Genomic DNA, 12,818 nt, shown 5'->3' with positions numbered 1-12,818 from the left:
AAAGTGCACAGCCTGGGGCAACAGACAGTTCATTGCTTTCTTATGACGTGACTTTCCAACCACCACGAAAGCAGAACAAAACATGGACATGGTCAAAACCTCCATGTCCAGGGTGTCCCACCACCATCAGCTTCCACTGGGGCTTCTGGTGTTCACCTCCTCCAGACCCCCTCCTCTCCCCACTGCTGCTTCCCAGACCCTTTTGCCATCTATCCATCCACCTCCTGGTCTTGACCTCTAGTCTGGGGTGGCCCAGGGAGCCTGGTCCTGCCCCAGCACTGCCTGGGGTGGTCCCGGCCGGTACCCAGGCATAGCAGGCATCCCACAGTAGGTGCCTCCCTGTGGGGAGGGATGCTGGGGTCTGGCAGAGCAGTAGCGGTTGCTCCTCCAGGGTGGGGAGGTTGGCTCGGAAGAACCGGTTTTCCCCCAAGGCAGAAGTTCAAAGTCTCCATGTTGCTTTGAGCTGGGAGATGGAAGCGAGGGGAAGGAGGAAATGGCAATTCCTGTTCATGTTCGTGATCAACACAGCTGACTGCTCAGTTTGACCTCCCAACTACCACAAACACACACACACATATATATTTATAGGCACACTCACAGCAACTCATTTTGTCCAAGTCCCTGAAGATGTTGCTCTTCATCTTGCTTTTGCTCTGCAATTTCAGCCCATCTCTGAGCCTAAAAATCTGCTCCTTCAATGTGAGGTCTCTTGGAGAAACTAAAATAGCCAGACCTGAAGTCGTCGATGCCGTGGTAAAGGTATGTTCATTTGCCTGGATGGGACAGACATTGAGCTTTCCAAAGATTTCTTAGTTGCATAATGTTGCACTTTTTTACCTTTTTGTAGTTGAATTTCAAGTAAAAGCAACGAATGAATAATTAAATAATGTTATACTCTTACAGTAAAAATCAGCCTGTGGTTAAGTAGGATGTTTGCTGTTATTTTAGCTTGCATGGGAATACAACAGAAACAACATTTGCTGTTTCTTTTGGAAATGGAGTTAGGAAAGGAGGAAAACCTCTGTGCACAGTAAAAATAGTTTTCATTTTGAATCCACAGAGCTTTATTTTGTGATACATTATTTACCTTGTTTATGTGCTAATTATTCTGAAATATTCTTGTATAATTAAACATATTCTCAGGACAGCAGAAAGTATCATATTAGAGTGTGTACAAAATTGAAAAGCCTGGCTGCTGATTTATTAAAACAAGCCCTCACCATCAGGCTTCCTCTGCAGCAGCTGAAGATAACTCAGCTTTTTAAAAGAACCATGTTTTGGATTTGTAGCTTTTGTAAGTGCTCTCCAAGATGCCACAGTAACAGAGGACACGGTGCTGGGTGTTAGCAGGGTGGCTGTGCGTGCCGAAGGGCAGCAGTGAGGAATGCCACCATTTAGTTGGGTTTTAATCCTTTCACTGCAAACTGCTGGAGAAGAGGGGTTTGCTTGGGGTTTGCGTTTCTAGACTGTTCTTCCTGTACTGTCAGCGCCGTGGGCAATATATTAATTTCTACAAGTTTCAGGGGGGAAAAAGGGGCTTTTCCCCCATGAGTATCACCCATAACATTTGAAGAGCAGTAAAACTGGGGGAAGAAGGAAGCCCCTGAGCACGCCAGGGTGTGGAGTGAGCCGGGCTTGCCTGTGGGGAATCCCAGCGCCGGCAGTGGGAGCTGAGCGAGGCTGGGGCAGCCCTCCCCCCATCCGGGCACCCTGCAGCCCCTTCCAGTGCTGCAGCCCACAAGTGCCGGGACCCTGTTTTCAGACCAGGGGTTGCTTTGTGCTCTACAGGCTATTTCAGAGGGGTCTGCAACAGATGACTGGGACGGGCAAACGCTGACAGCACGGGCGGCTTTCAGAAGGCATAGCATAGCCGCAGGGCCCTAGGGGTGCGTGCACCAGAAAAAGGATGAAAACCATTGCAGCTGGTTGATGATAGACCCTAATGGCTCCCCTCAGTGCCCCCAAAACCTCCTGCCACATCCATCTGGGCGCTGAGTGAATTGGGATGCTTGTGTGCAGCACCGGTCCAAAGCAGAGAAGAAAACCCATGTGGCAAGGGCAAGGAGGAGCAAGAAGCATGACCGAGTGGGTAGGGGGGCACAGGGCAGCACCGGCAGTGCTCTCTTTCTGCTGCCCCTTTCTCTCCAGACTTCCTCCTCAGCATCAAGCCCCGGAGTTTTTCAACAAACTCGAAACTGCTCTGCCTCCGAGTTCCCTCTCCCAGCTCCCGCGAGGGGGTGAGACCGCTTTGAAAGCAGAAGGGTTTTGCTCCGCTGCCCACGCCCACCCCAGCTCCAGGGCAGACACTGCTTCTTCCATAAAGGACTTCTCACGCACCAGTTACCACTTCTTTCTAACCTCTTTCTAACCCTCCAAAACCCACCAGCATGCAAACTTGCTTCTGCTTCTTCCCCTTGCAGATCATTTCTCGCTGTGACATCATGCTGCTGATGGAAATAAAGGAGAACAAGAACCGGATTTGTCCTTTCCTGGTGGAGAAGCTCACCAGGTAAGGTGGCCATGGGCAAGTAAGCAAATATTGGGAAAGATGCTTGGCAAGAGCCCTACTCTGCTCAGCGCTGCCTTCTGGGGCGAAAGCTCAGGGTCTGGGCTCCGTCCCAGCCATGGAGGCAGGACCCCAGGACCCCAGGCTCTGGCAGCCTCACTGAAGGCCAGGAGCAAAGCCAGCTCCAGACCACTGTAGGACATGTATTTTTCAATCAAAATAACCAGGTTAGATTCAATTCATTAAAGATTAACTCTTGAAGGAAAACAGAAGGGAGGGACGGGCCCTTGCCTGGCTAGCGGCTGGGCAGCCGCCTTTCTGCAGGGTTGGGGGCTGCTTGGGATTGGGGGCTGCCTGTCTGGAGTGACGGTCCGGAGGGAAAAGCAGAGTACACCCAGCTGAAGGAGGGACAGAGGCTGCAATGAGTAGGGAAGGGGTATTGTCCCTACTACCTGCTGCTGAGGTCAGGCAGGCAACATCCCCTGCGCTTGGGCACAGGCAAAATTATCTGCTCCTCAGCCCCTTGTGAATGCAGAAACAAAGGCAGCAGCACCGCTTTCCTTCCAGTCAGCTGAGGGGGCCGAAGGAGGACTACAGCTGTGTGGTCAGCGAGAGGCTGGGAAGGAAGAGCTACAAGGAGCAGTACGCCTTCATCTACAGGTCAGCGAGCTCCCCTGGCCACCAAGCCAGCCCCTCACCTGCCCTCCCGGCTGGCAGCCTTGTAGAGCCGCGGTGGTGGCTTTGCTCCGAGGGAGCTGGAGAGGTGCAGGCTGCATGGGTGGGATGGGCTGTGCCTGGGTGTGGGGATCATCCCAGGTGCAGCCACCAGCATGGCTGTGTCTGTCCCAGACTAAGGCCTGGGGGCTGGACCAGAGCATGGAGTCAGTGTTAGACATGTCCCAGCGAGCTGCGAGCGTGCCATCCCCTACCCTGTTTATCCTGCTGCAGGCAGCATCTGGTATCAGTGAAACAAACCTACCAGTACCCCGACACCCAGCCCGGGGATGAGGATGCCTTCTCCAGAGAGCCCTTCACCATCTGGTTCCAGTCTCCAAAAACCGGTGAGATGTTTCAGAAACAAATCACTCGCCCATCGACGAATCTCATGCAGCAACAAAAGCACCAGCTGGACCCGAGCGCGTGGTGGGGGCAGGCGAAAGGGGCCGCATCTTGCCCCCCCCCTCCCCCCCCTCCCCCCCCCCGCATTTCCCTACAAGAGCAGCATTCAGCCCTTGGGGCTGCTGCCTCTGGCATCGCCCACAGCTCAGCACACGCCGCAGCCCCTGGAAAGCTGCTGCCGTGGGCAGTGGTGTGGCAGATGTGCTCTGTGCTGCTGGCGTGGCCATGGGAGCAGCGATTGCCGTGGGTTTTTCCATATTGGAGCGGGGTTTGCCTGGTCCTGGCGCAGCACCTTGTCGCATCGCAGCATAACTGTGGCTGGGCAGCTGGTGGGGGGCACGGTGCGATTACCCAGCAATTGCCTCTGATCCACAGCCAGGGCAGAGGCTGCTGCTTCTTCAGAGAAACCTTCTTGCTTCCAAGTTGGTCTCTTGTTTCTTTGTGATTCATTGTGTGCGTAACCATTACATTTTTTTCCTGTTCTTTTGCCATGTTTTTAAGCTGTCAAAGAGTTTGCTATAATCCCTCTGCACACCACACCGGAGACAGCAGTACGGGAGATTGATGAGCTCTATGATGTGTATTTAGATGTAAAACAGCGCTGGAAAACTGAGGTTAGTTGCCACATCTGTGTTACTAACAGCGGCTTTGGTACTGAGTCATCTGGCACACTATTCTCTATTCCAGCCTGATAACCTTAAAACCATTAATAAACCCCAGATTTTGAGTACTTCTTTGATGCGTTTTCACCAAGTTCTCCACATTTTAATCAGTAAACTTTGCGTAAAATCAGTAAACCAGCATGCCTTGGTGGTGCACCCAGCAGAAAGGAGAAGCCCCACTGCACCCAATGAGCGCTTGCTATTTGAGCTGTAATGGCTATCGGGAGCATCCTTTGACCCTAAACATCCTTGCCAGTCTTCTTTTGAAGAGCTGTCCTCATTACTACTTTTGAAAACCCCTCTGCCTTCCAGAACTTCATCTTCATGGGGGACTTTAACGCTGGATGCAGCTATGTTCCCCAAAAACAGTGGAAGAACATCCGGCTGAGGACTTACCCTGAATTCATCTGGCTAATTGGTGACAAAAATGACACAACGGTGAAGAGGAGCACAAGCTGCTCATATGACAGGTAAAGGTTTCACTGTCAAAGCATTCTCTGTTTACCACTCTCAGAGAAAAAAAAGTATATCGAAAGGTGTCAGTGACTGTCAGATAAAGCAAATGTGCATGAGGCCTTCAAAGATAAAACAGTGTCCAGGGGGAAATGAGATCTGAATACTTCTAGTCAGGAGCACACAGCACTTTGCAGGCTGGTTGGCAAGCAGTTTTGCAGAAAGGGCAAAATTTCATGCAAGAACCAGCTGTTGCTGTGGCTTAGGTGAAGATAAATGCCGGGCAGTTATGCAGCGCTTCTCATCCACAGGGAGCCCTGCAGACACCCTGGCAGAAGGTGCTGCTGCACCTCCCTGCTGGCTTTGTGCCATGGTTTTGGCTCTTGCATTTGTAATTTGGATTGACAAATGCAAAGTCTGGTTCTGCTCAGGAGGTGGGACGCCTTGCCTTCCTCTGGGCACATGGCAAGTCGTGCTGCTACGTGCAGCTCCCTCAGCAGGGACAAATACATCAGCCTGTTAGAGCCCAGAGTAAGTCAAGACTTAAATGTCTTGCAGAACGAGCTTCTGGATCAAAGCAGGACTTCACTGAGACTCCAGTCACTGGCTTCCTATGATTTTTGTATCCAAAGTACAGCTTTGAACTTTGCAGCACTGTTGGGGTGGGTTTAGATAGAAGTAATTTGGCCAATGCATGCAAGATATTTAGATGCCTCACTGCCAAGGAAAGCAATCAGCCAGACTCAGCAGGAGGCAGGTGCTGACATCTCTGAGTGGGCAGCCCGCGGGTAAGGATAAACCATGTGCAGCTGTGACTCCATCAAGGCCACCTCCCTGGTCACTGGCTCTGTGCGGCTTGGCTGCTGCTGGCTGTGCACATCATAACAGCACCCCCATTCCTTGCTCCTTGCAGGATCGTGGTCAGCGGGCAGAAGCTCATCCATGCCATCATGCCACACTCTGTCAGTGTCTTCGATTTCCAGAAGAACTTTCAGATGACTGAGGAGCAGGTAGGCACAGCGCCGCCTCTGCAGCAGAGGGGCAAGAGCTAACACAGGGCCTCAAAGCCAATGCTATCCAGGCAGTTTTGAACACAGTCTTGGCCATAAAACCATTGCAGCCTCCCAAAGTGATGCAATGCTAGCATTGCACCTCCCCGCATCCACCACTGCACATCCACTTCCCCACCATCCCAATGAGACCCCCTGGGGCAGGGTTTGGCAAGAGCGTGGTGGCCAGCTCCCAACCCCTCTCCTTGTCTTGTAGACACTGGGGGTGAGCGACCACTTCCCAGTAGAATTTGAGTTAAAAACAAAAGGTGGCTTCTTCAACTGGCTGAAATCAAAGTTCTCGAAGAGGAGGAGACCAAGAAAGAGCCGCCACTCAAGCTCATGAGCATGCTGAGTCCTCTCAAGTGGTGTGGAAATACACAGATGCCAGCAGATCCTGTAGAAGACTAATGTAGATATACTTAACAGCAAGTGCAATATTTAGTGGAAAAAACCCAAATATTTTGTTAAAGTTCAAATATTTTGGGTGAGAAGGCAAATTAAACCTTCAGGTTATTTTCCTCACAGTATGCAAAAATAAATCAGTTAGAAGCAGCATACTATACTTACTGTATTGACAAATAAAAGGAGCTACTGCAAGGGTAAAAAACTTCCGTGTGCTTCATCTCTAACACCTGAAGGGCAGGGACCTCCATGCGTTCTCGTTCACGGGGGCTCTGCAGCTCTGCCAGGGCAGGATTAAAACAACCTTTCTGCATCGTGTGCATGTGTGTGTGTGTGTGTGTGTATGCTTCAGAGCTGCAACCAGAGGTCTGTGCCTGGTGATTTGCAATTGTAAAATGTTGTTAACTTAGATTACTTGCTCCGCATGGGTTTGAAACTGCTCATAGCACCGGGGGCTTGGGGCAAGGCAGGAAGAAAAGGCAGAGGGACAGGCAGTGAGAGCCCCTTTTCTGCACTAACCCAGTCAGGAGCAGGAGGAAGAGAGCGCTGGTGGTTCTCACTCCTGCCTGCCTGCCAGCTGCCATCACCTTGCCTGCAAAGCTCAGGTGAGAAGTCCTGCAGATCCCAGGTGACAGCACTGCCAACAGAGAAGGTCATAAAACTTACATTAAAATATGATTTCAGCATCCTGACACAGAAGCGAGCTGCATTTCCCCCCACCCCAAAACCTCGATGACCCCCAAAGTTCTCTGATGAACCAGACTTTAATGATGATTATTTAACACAGTGGTGCAGGGATCTGCTCTCTCAGCTCAGCCCACAGGCTGTATTTGAGTGCAGACCAAACCTTGTCACACAGATGGCATCTGAAAAGTGGGAATGATCCAACTGTCAGCAGAGGCAAATGTTCACCTCCCTTCATCAACAGCCCCTGGTTTGTCTGCTGGTGGGGCAGGGAGGGAGGGCTAGCAAGGGAGACAGGCTCTTAGGGGAGGCAGACAGTTCGGCTTTTGTGAAACTCACTGTCCAGGGAGAAAGAATTTGAGGAAAGAAACTAAATTGAGAGTAGGTTATCCCAGGGGTGTGTGTGCAGGGCAGACAACAAATCCTCCAACTTTCAGTAGCAATTAATCTTGAAACGATACAGCATTTCATAAGCTCCCTCGGATATACTCCAGTCAAGGCAAAAGGAAAGAGACTGATTTAGAACAAATATTTACATTAGGATTTTTATAGAAATGTCAATGTCTGGCTGACAGCAGCAATGGTTCATGTAAAGGCTGGAATCAATCTAAGTCTGTGGCTTTGCATCTTAGTCCTACGTAAGTCCCTACTCTTTCTTGGCTTTCAGAAAGAAGCAGGGCGCAAAGGAATAAATCACACTCCAGGAAAGCAATAATGGATATATTCAACCAAGAAAAACACTTAATTACGGCCAGGTTTTACTGAAAATCTTTGTCCTTATTTGCAACATCAAATAGAATCAATCCCTTACCCAGCATTTGAAGATAAGAGGTGTGGCTGGAGAGCAGCTGCTGCTGTGCTGCAGCCTCAGGATTCGGTCTGGAGAGGCTGGCTTGGCCTGGCGTGGAGCGAATTCTCTTCAGAGCAGCTGGTATGGGGCTCTGCTTTGGGTTTGTGCTGAAAACAGCCTTGATAACACAGGGATGTTTCTGTTATTGCTGAGCAGCTTGCACAGAGCCAAGGGCTTCTCTGCTCCTCACCCCACCCCACAGCGAGGGGGCTGGGGGGCACAAGGAGTTGGGGAGGGGGGGGGACGACACAGGCAGGACAGCTGACCCCCACTGACCAAAGGGATATCCCATACCATATGGCAGCACGCTCAGCTTATAGACCTGGGGGAAGGAGGAGGAAGGTGGACACATTTGGAGTTAGGACGTTTGTTTTCCTGAATAACCGTTACCCACCATGAAGCCCTGCTTTCCGCCCTGCTTTCCCGGGGACGGCTGAACACCTGCCTGCCATGGGAATGGGTGCATCAATTCCTTGGCCTGCTTCGCTTGCGTGTCTGGCTTTTGTTCTACTTATTAAACTGTCTTTACCTCAACCCATGAGTTTTCCCACTTTTACTCTGCTGATTATCCCCCCATCCCACCAGGGGGGAGTGGGTGAGCATGGGGCTTAGTTGCCAACTGGGATTAAACCACAACATGATCCTGTTACAGAAAGGCTAAAGGTTTGACTGGCAGAGACATCTTAATGCAAAATGATGCCCTTCTGTGAAGAGCTGGGATGCACTTTTGTGGGGCTGAAGGCACACAGAGGGCATCTACACATGGTTCACAACATCTGATAGGGGCTGGGCAGTGTCCAAAGCTTGTACAGTCAGCACAGTCAGTCTCTATAGATATTCCTGTCTCTATTCCATATATTCATTAGACAATACTACAATTACATCCTAAAATGTTTAACAGTTCATGTCATCTCTAGATTTTTCTCACATGGGGTATCATTACCTCGCTGTCCCAACTGCAAAGGTGGTTTTAAGTTGTTGCAGCCTGCAGGAGCCTTGATGTATTCTGCAGCCAGAAAAAAAAGTTTCTCTTTTGATGAATGAGGCTTCTTGAGCTTTATTTATGATCAAACAGAAGTTTTATGCTGGGAATCTGCAATAGCCTGGAAAGACTGTCTCATGCAAGCCAGGTCTCAGATCATGGCTGGGAGAGAAACAAAGCAGCTCTTCAGAAGCTGAAAACTCCATTTCCTCCACAGCAGCCTTGGGTAGGAGAGGACACAGAGCAGATAGGGTTCAGCTGAACAAACAGTGCTAAGGCCCCCACTCCCTCCGGTCTGGGTCCTTGGGAAGCCCTTCTCCAATGCATGATGCTGGAGGCATCTTTATGTCCCGCAGACCCTAGGTCTCCACCGTCCCACAGAGACCCCCTCCCCAGCCCCACAGGAGGTGCCTGCTGCCCTGCACAGAGGTACAGCCAGGACTGCCCCTCGCCCTGTGGAAACCCATGTGAGTATGGGTTTTACTGCCCTTGGAGAGTGAGTCCCTTGGCAGGGAAGTGCCCTTGGCAGGACAGGGCTGTGTGTGCCTCCTTTTGTCTCCTTTTAGGTACTGGCAGCAACAGAGGACACAGTAGAGCTGGTACAAAACCCCACAGGGACCCATCTGGCTTGTGTGTTTGGGGTCTCTGTATTCTCAAACACAGACCGATGGAGCATGCACTGTGATTGAATATGCAGCATTAGAGGAACATTAAAAAAATTATATTTAAAACATTATCAAACATGCTGGGACATACTATTTAACAAACTGCACAGAAGGACAGGGGTCAGATGGACCAGGCTCTGTCCCCTCTCTGGATCATGCAAGCGTCCCCAGCTCTTAAGCCCTTCGGCACGGCAGCATCTGTACACAGCACAGCCTTGCTGATTTGGGTTTACATTGATGCTTGCTTCATGTTGCTGAAAGTTCAGCTGTGTACAGACACACACAGACACGTGCAGTTCAAGCCTGAACACCCTCTGCAGCTCCTGCTGCTTCCTCGGCAGGTGGGCAACGGGCAAACAGGGACGGGTGCCAAGGCCACCGCCGGTGGGGTTGGGGCTGGGACCCGCGGGCATCCTGTGCCTGGCTACACCGGTGTGTCAGCCACGGACAGATGTGTCTGCGACGGACAGATGTGTCAGCCACGGAGAGGCTGCGTTGCCCGGTGGCACAGCAGGGCTGGCAGCACCGACAGCAATCGCAAAGGCAGCAGAATCGAAGCACCAGCCGCTGCGGGACTACCGGGGTCGGCTGCCCCGGGGCCGGCGGGGCGGCGGGAGCAGCTCGGTGCCCCGGGCTGCCCTTGGATGCCCACTGATAAGCACCCGCGGCGGAGGAGCGGCGGGGGCTCCCTGGGGGAGGGTCGCACGGCGCCCACGGGGACCCTGCTCCCACTCCGCTATCGCACAGCGCTCAGGCTCCCTGGCGGGGCCGCTCTCCGCCGAGCAAGCCGGGCCGGTGCAGCGTGGAAGGCGAAGACAGCACTCGCCTTTATCCTAGGTGTGTTCGAAAGGAAAACGACCGGGAAAGGCAGCGCCCCCCCGCCCCGCTCCCCCGGGGCCCCGCAGCCCACCGCCCGGGCAGGGGCCCGCGCCCCCTGCGGGAGCCTTCGGCGGGGCGAGCGCGCCCCCTGGCGGCAGCGAAGGGGCGGGCGGCAGCGCCGAGTGGCGATCCCGGGCGGCGGGGGGGGGGGGCGGGCAGCGGGCCGGCCCGCAGAGCCCCCCGCCGGGAGCCGGCCCGCCGCTGCCCCCACCCAAGCGCCCCTGGCCTCACTGCGTCCGTACATGAGTTTTGCAGCAAAAAGGCAGCACCGGTTTGGGCCCCGGCGCCGGCTGGCTCCTTGCCCACCGTTATCCCACCGGGAAACCATCGCAGGGCCCGGGGCACACCCACGCAGGAGACCCCTCGGTGTCCCCTCGCCACAGCTGCACCAAGAGCATCGGGGCGGCTGGCTGAGCCCCGCAGCGACCCCAGCCCCCCGGGATGCCTTCCCATGCCCCACTTCTGCTCGGGGGCGGGGGTCGTACCTGGTCCGGGGGCGGTGTGAGTGACCCCCCCACCCCGCCGTGCCCGCCTGCGGCACGTGCTGCCGACCCCCTTCTCCGGTGCTGGGGGATGCTGCCATTTGCACGGGGGCTCCTGCAGCCCCCGGCCCACCAGGTTTAGCCCCTTCCCCTCCGCCACCCCAAGGATGGGGCGACCGAAGCTCTGTCACCTGCTATAAAGCCCCGAACGCCCTTTCTGTGCAGGCTGGGTTTCCAGGCGGCGCGAGAAACAAGGTTAAATAGTGCATGTGACACTTTAAATACAGCACCTCAGCTGTCGGGGTTTGCGGAGTATTTTCAGTTAGTCGGGAGACAGATTTATAGGAATTAATTTCCATATTGGCAAAGGAACCAGAACGCTTCCCTGAAAAGCTCCGCAAATGCCGGCGTTTGAGCCATGACCGCTTTCTGTGCCTCCCAGCCGGGAGGAGGGCCTGACCCCAGCCATCTTCAGGGAAGCCAGATGCAAAATCCTATCCTCAAAAAAAAAAAAAAAAAAAAAGAAAACCCCCAGCAGGACATCACTGTCAGAAAGAAATACCCTCCCAGCACGGCCAGCTCTTCCATGGGGCTCAAAGGAGGCACAGGCTTCCAGCTAAGCACAGATACAAATATTTGCAGTACAAAGGTCCTGCAGAAAAGCAGTTCATCACAGGGAAGAGCTGCCAAACATACCACTGAGTCCTGCTAAATTGTATTACGCCTATATTAATTTTTTTTAACATCGCATATATTAGCCTTTCATTCATGTTATATAAAGAACGTGCTTTAAATCCCAGTCAAATTAATAGAGACATGAGCTATAAATCCAGCCTGATTTTAGTGACAATGGCTTTTTTAAGCATGCAATGTAAATTCACAACTATGAAAATTAACTCTGAAAGTCTGAGAAATTCTGAAAAGCCCATTTAAAAGCATTTTCCCAGGAGGCGCTGGGGAAACAGCCCCACACAAGAGGGAGAGCTGGCAGCGGGGCTGTTTTGATAATCTGCGAGAGGGACCTGCTGAATATTAATGAATTACTGCAGGCTGTGGTGGAAAAAAATTGATGTAGCCCATCCTGCTGCTTCCTCTCCAGCTCAGATGGAGGCATGAGGATGTGGCACCTTGTGATGGGATGGGAATATCTCTGAGTTCCTGTAACATAGGGAAAAATTCTTTTTTAAAATAAACATTTGCTTACAGGAGTTGGGGAGTTTGCTATTGGAAGGTGTGGGGACCAGGCGGGTTTGCTCCTGGCCCACAGCAATACGGTGGGGCTGGGCACCATCCTACACCACCACTGCTGGCGGCAACACTTCAGACACTCCTTTCTGCTACTTTGGATGTGGATAGAGGATGTATAAAATAAGAAAAACAACCAGGAAAAATAACAATAAAAATAAAATCCTCCCAGCCAGCTGGCACAGAGCAGAGAGTAAACAACTGGCGATGCTGACGGCAGCTTTGCAAGACCCCATTCCCTGCGCACCCAGAGCTGCCCCTCACCTGGCAGAGGCCAAACTGGGCAACCAGTTTCATTTGGCCCATGGGAGAGAGTAGCGCAGGCAGCTGTCGTAACAACAAATGCTTTGGAAAGAGTCTTTCCTCAAACAAAAAACACTGTCTAAAAAAGCATTGTGCCATTCCTTGAATTAAGAGTTTTGTGTAACTCCATCCCAGTTTCTGTCAAGTGATGTCTGCTTATATGTAACCACTTTGGACAGGCTTTTAAATGTGACTAATACGTAGTTTGCTTCCTTTTTTTAAGTAACAAAGGTGCATTGTCTGTACTGCAAGTATATTTCTATGTGGGGTAAAAATAAATTGAAAATAAAATCAAGTCAGTTTAAAACAAATACATTTAGAAGTTAAAACTGAGTAGAGAAAAAAGCAGGTTCTGCATTGGAAACTTCACAACTTTGCTTTCCACAGACAATTAGAGGGAAAACTAATTACAGGGTTTGCATAATCTGACCAAAACCAGAGCCCTGCTAAGTGACACCCCCACCGCCTGCATTGCTAGTACACCCGCTCAGTGCTGTTTGGTGGGTAACGGGAGATCCACTTTGGACGCACATG

At 52.0% G+C, this 12,818-nt stretch overlaps 1 protein-coding gene across 2 annotated transcripts; it reads left to right on the top strand.

Moving 5' to 3' along the window:
• Positions 1-508: 508 nt before the first annotated feature.
• DNASE1L3 (deoxyribonuclease 1L3) lies at positions 509-6,399 on the top strand. Of its 2 annotated transcripts, XM_080383178.1 has the most exons (8): positions 509-759; positions 2,421-2,509; positions 3,074-3,166; positions 3,455-3,567; positions 4,127-4,239; positions 4,600-4,757; positions 5,654-5,750; positions 6,007-6,399. In XM_080383178.1, the coding sequence occupies exons 1-8, from the start codon at positions 628-630 to the stop codon at positions 6,133-6,135; spliced, it is 924 nt and encodes a 307-aa protein (XP_080239304.1). In that variant the 5' UTR covers positions 509-627; the 3' UTR covers positions 6,136-6,399. The 2 variants fall into 2 exon arrangements, with proteins under 2 accessions (XP_080239304.1, XP_080239305.1); XM_080383179.1 differs by lacking the exon at positions 509-759 and having other exon boundaries at positions 3,026-3,166.
• Positions 6,400-12,818: the final 6,419 nt, after the last annotated feature.

Source organism: Falco punctatus, assembly GCF_963210335.1.
Source record: "Falco punctatus genome assembly, chromosome: 4".
Taxonomy (NCBI): Eukaryota; Metazoa; Chordata; class Aves; order Falconiformes; family Falconidae; genus Falco; species Falco punctatus.
Note: the sequence above shows the minus strand (reverse complement) of the source record. Positions and strands in the feature narration are given on the sequence as shown.

What these genes read in the sequence shown, in the direction of transcription:
- DNASE1L3 (XM_080383178.1), top strand. Translation starts at nt 628, where the DNA reads ATGTTGCTCTTCATCTTGCTTTTGCTCTGCAATTTCAGCCCATCTCTG. An exon ending in CAGTACGCCTTCATCTACAG is followed by an intron (nt 3,167 to 3,454) that starts GTCAGCGAGCTC and finishes ATCCTGCTGCAG; the next exon opens with GCAGCATCTGGTATCAGTGA. An exon ending in GTTCCAGTCTCCAAAAACCG is followed by an intron (nt 3,568 to 4,126) that starts GTGAGATGTTTC and finishes CATGTTTTTAAG; the next exon opens with CTGTCAAAGAGTTTGCTATA.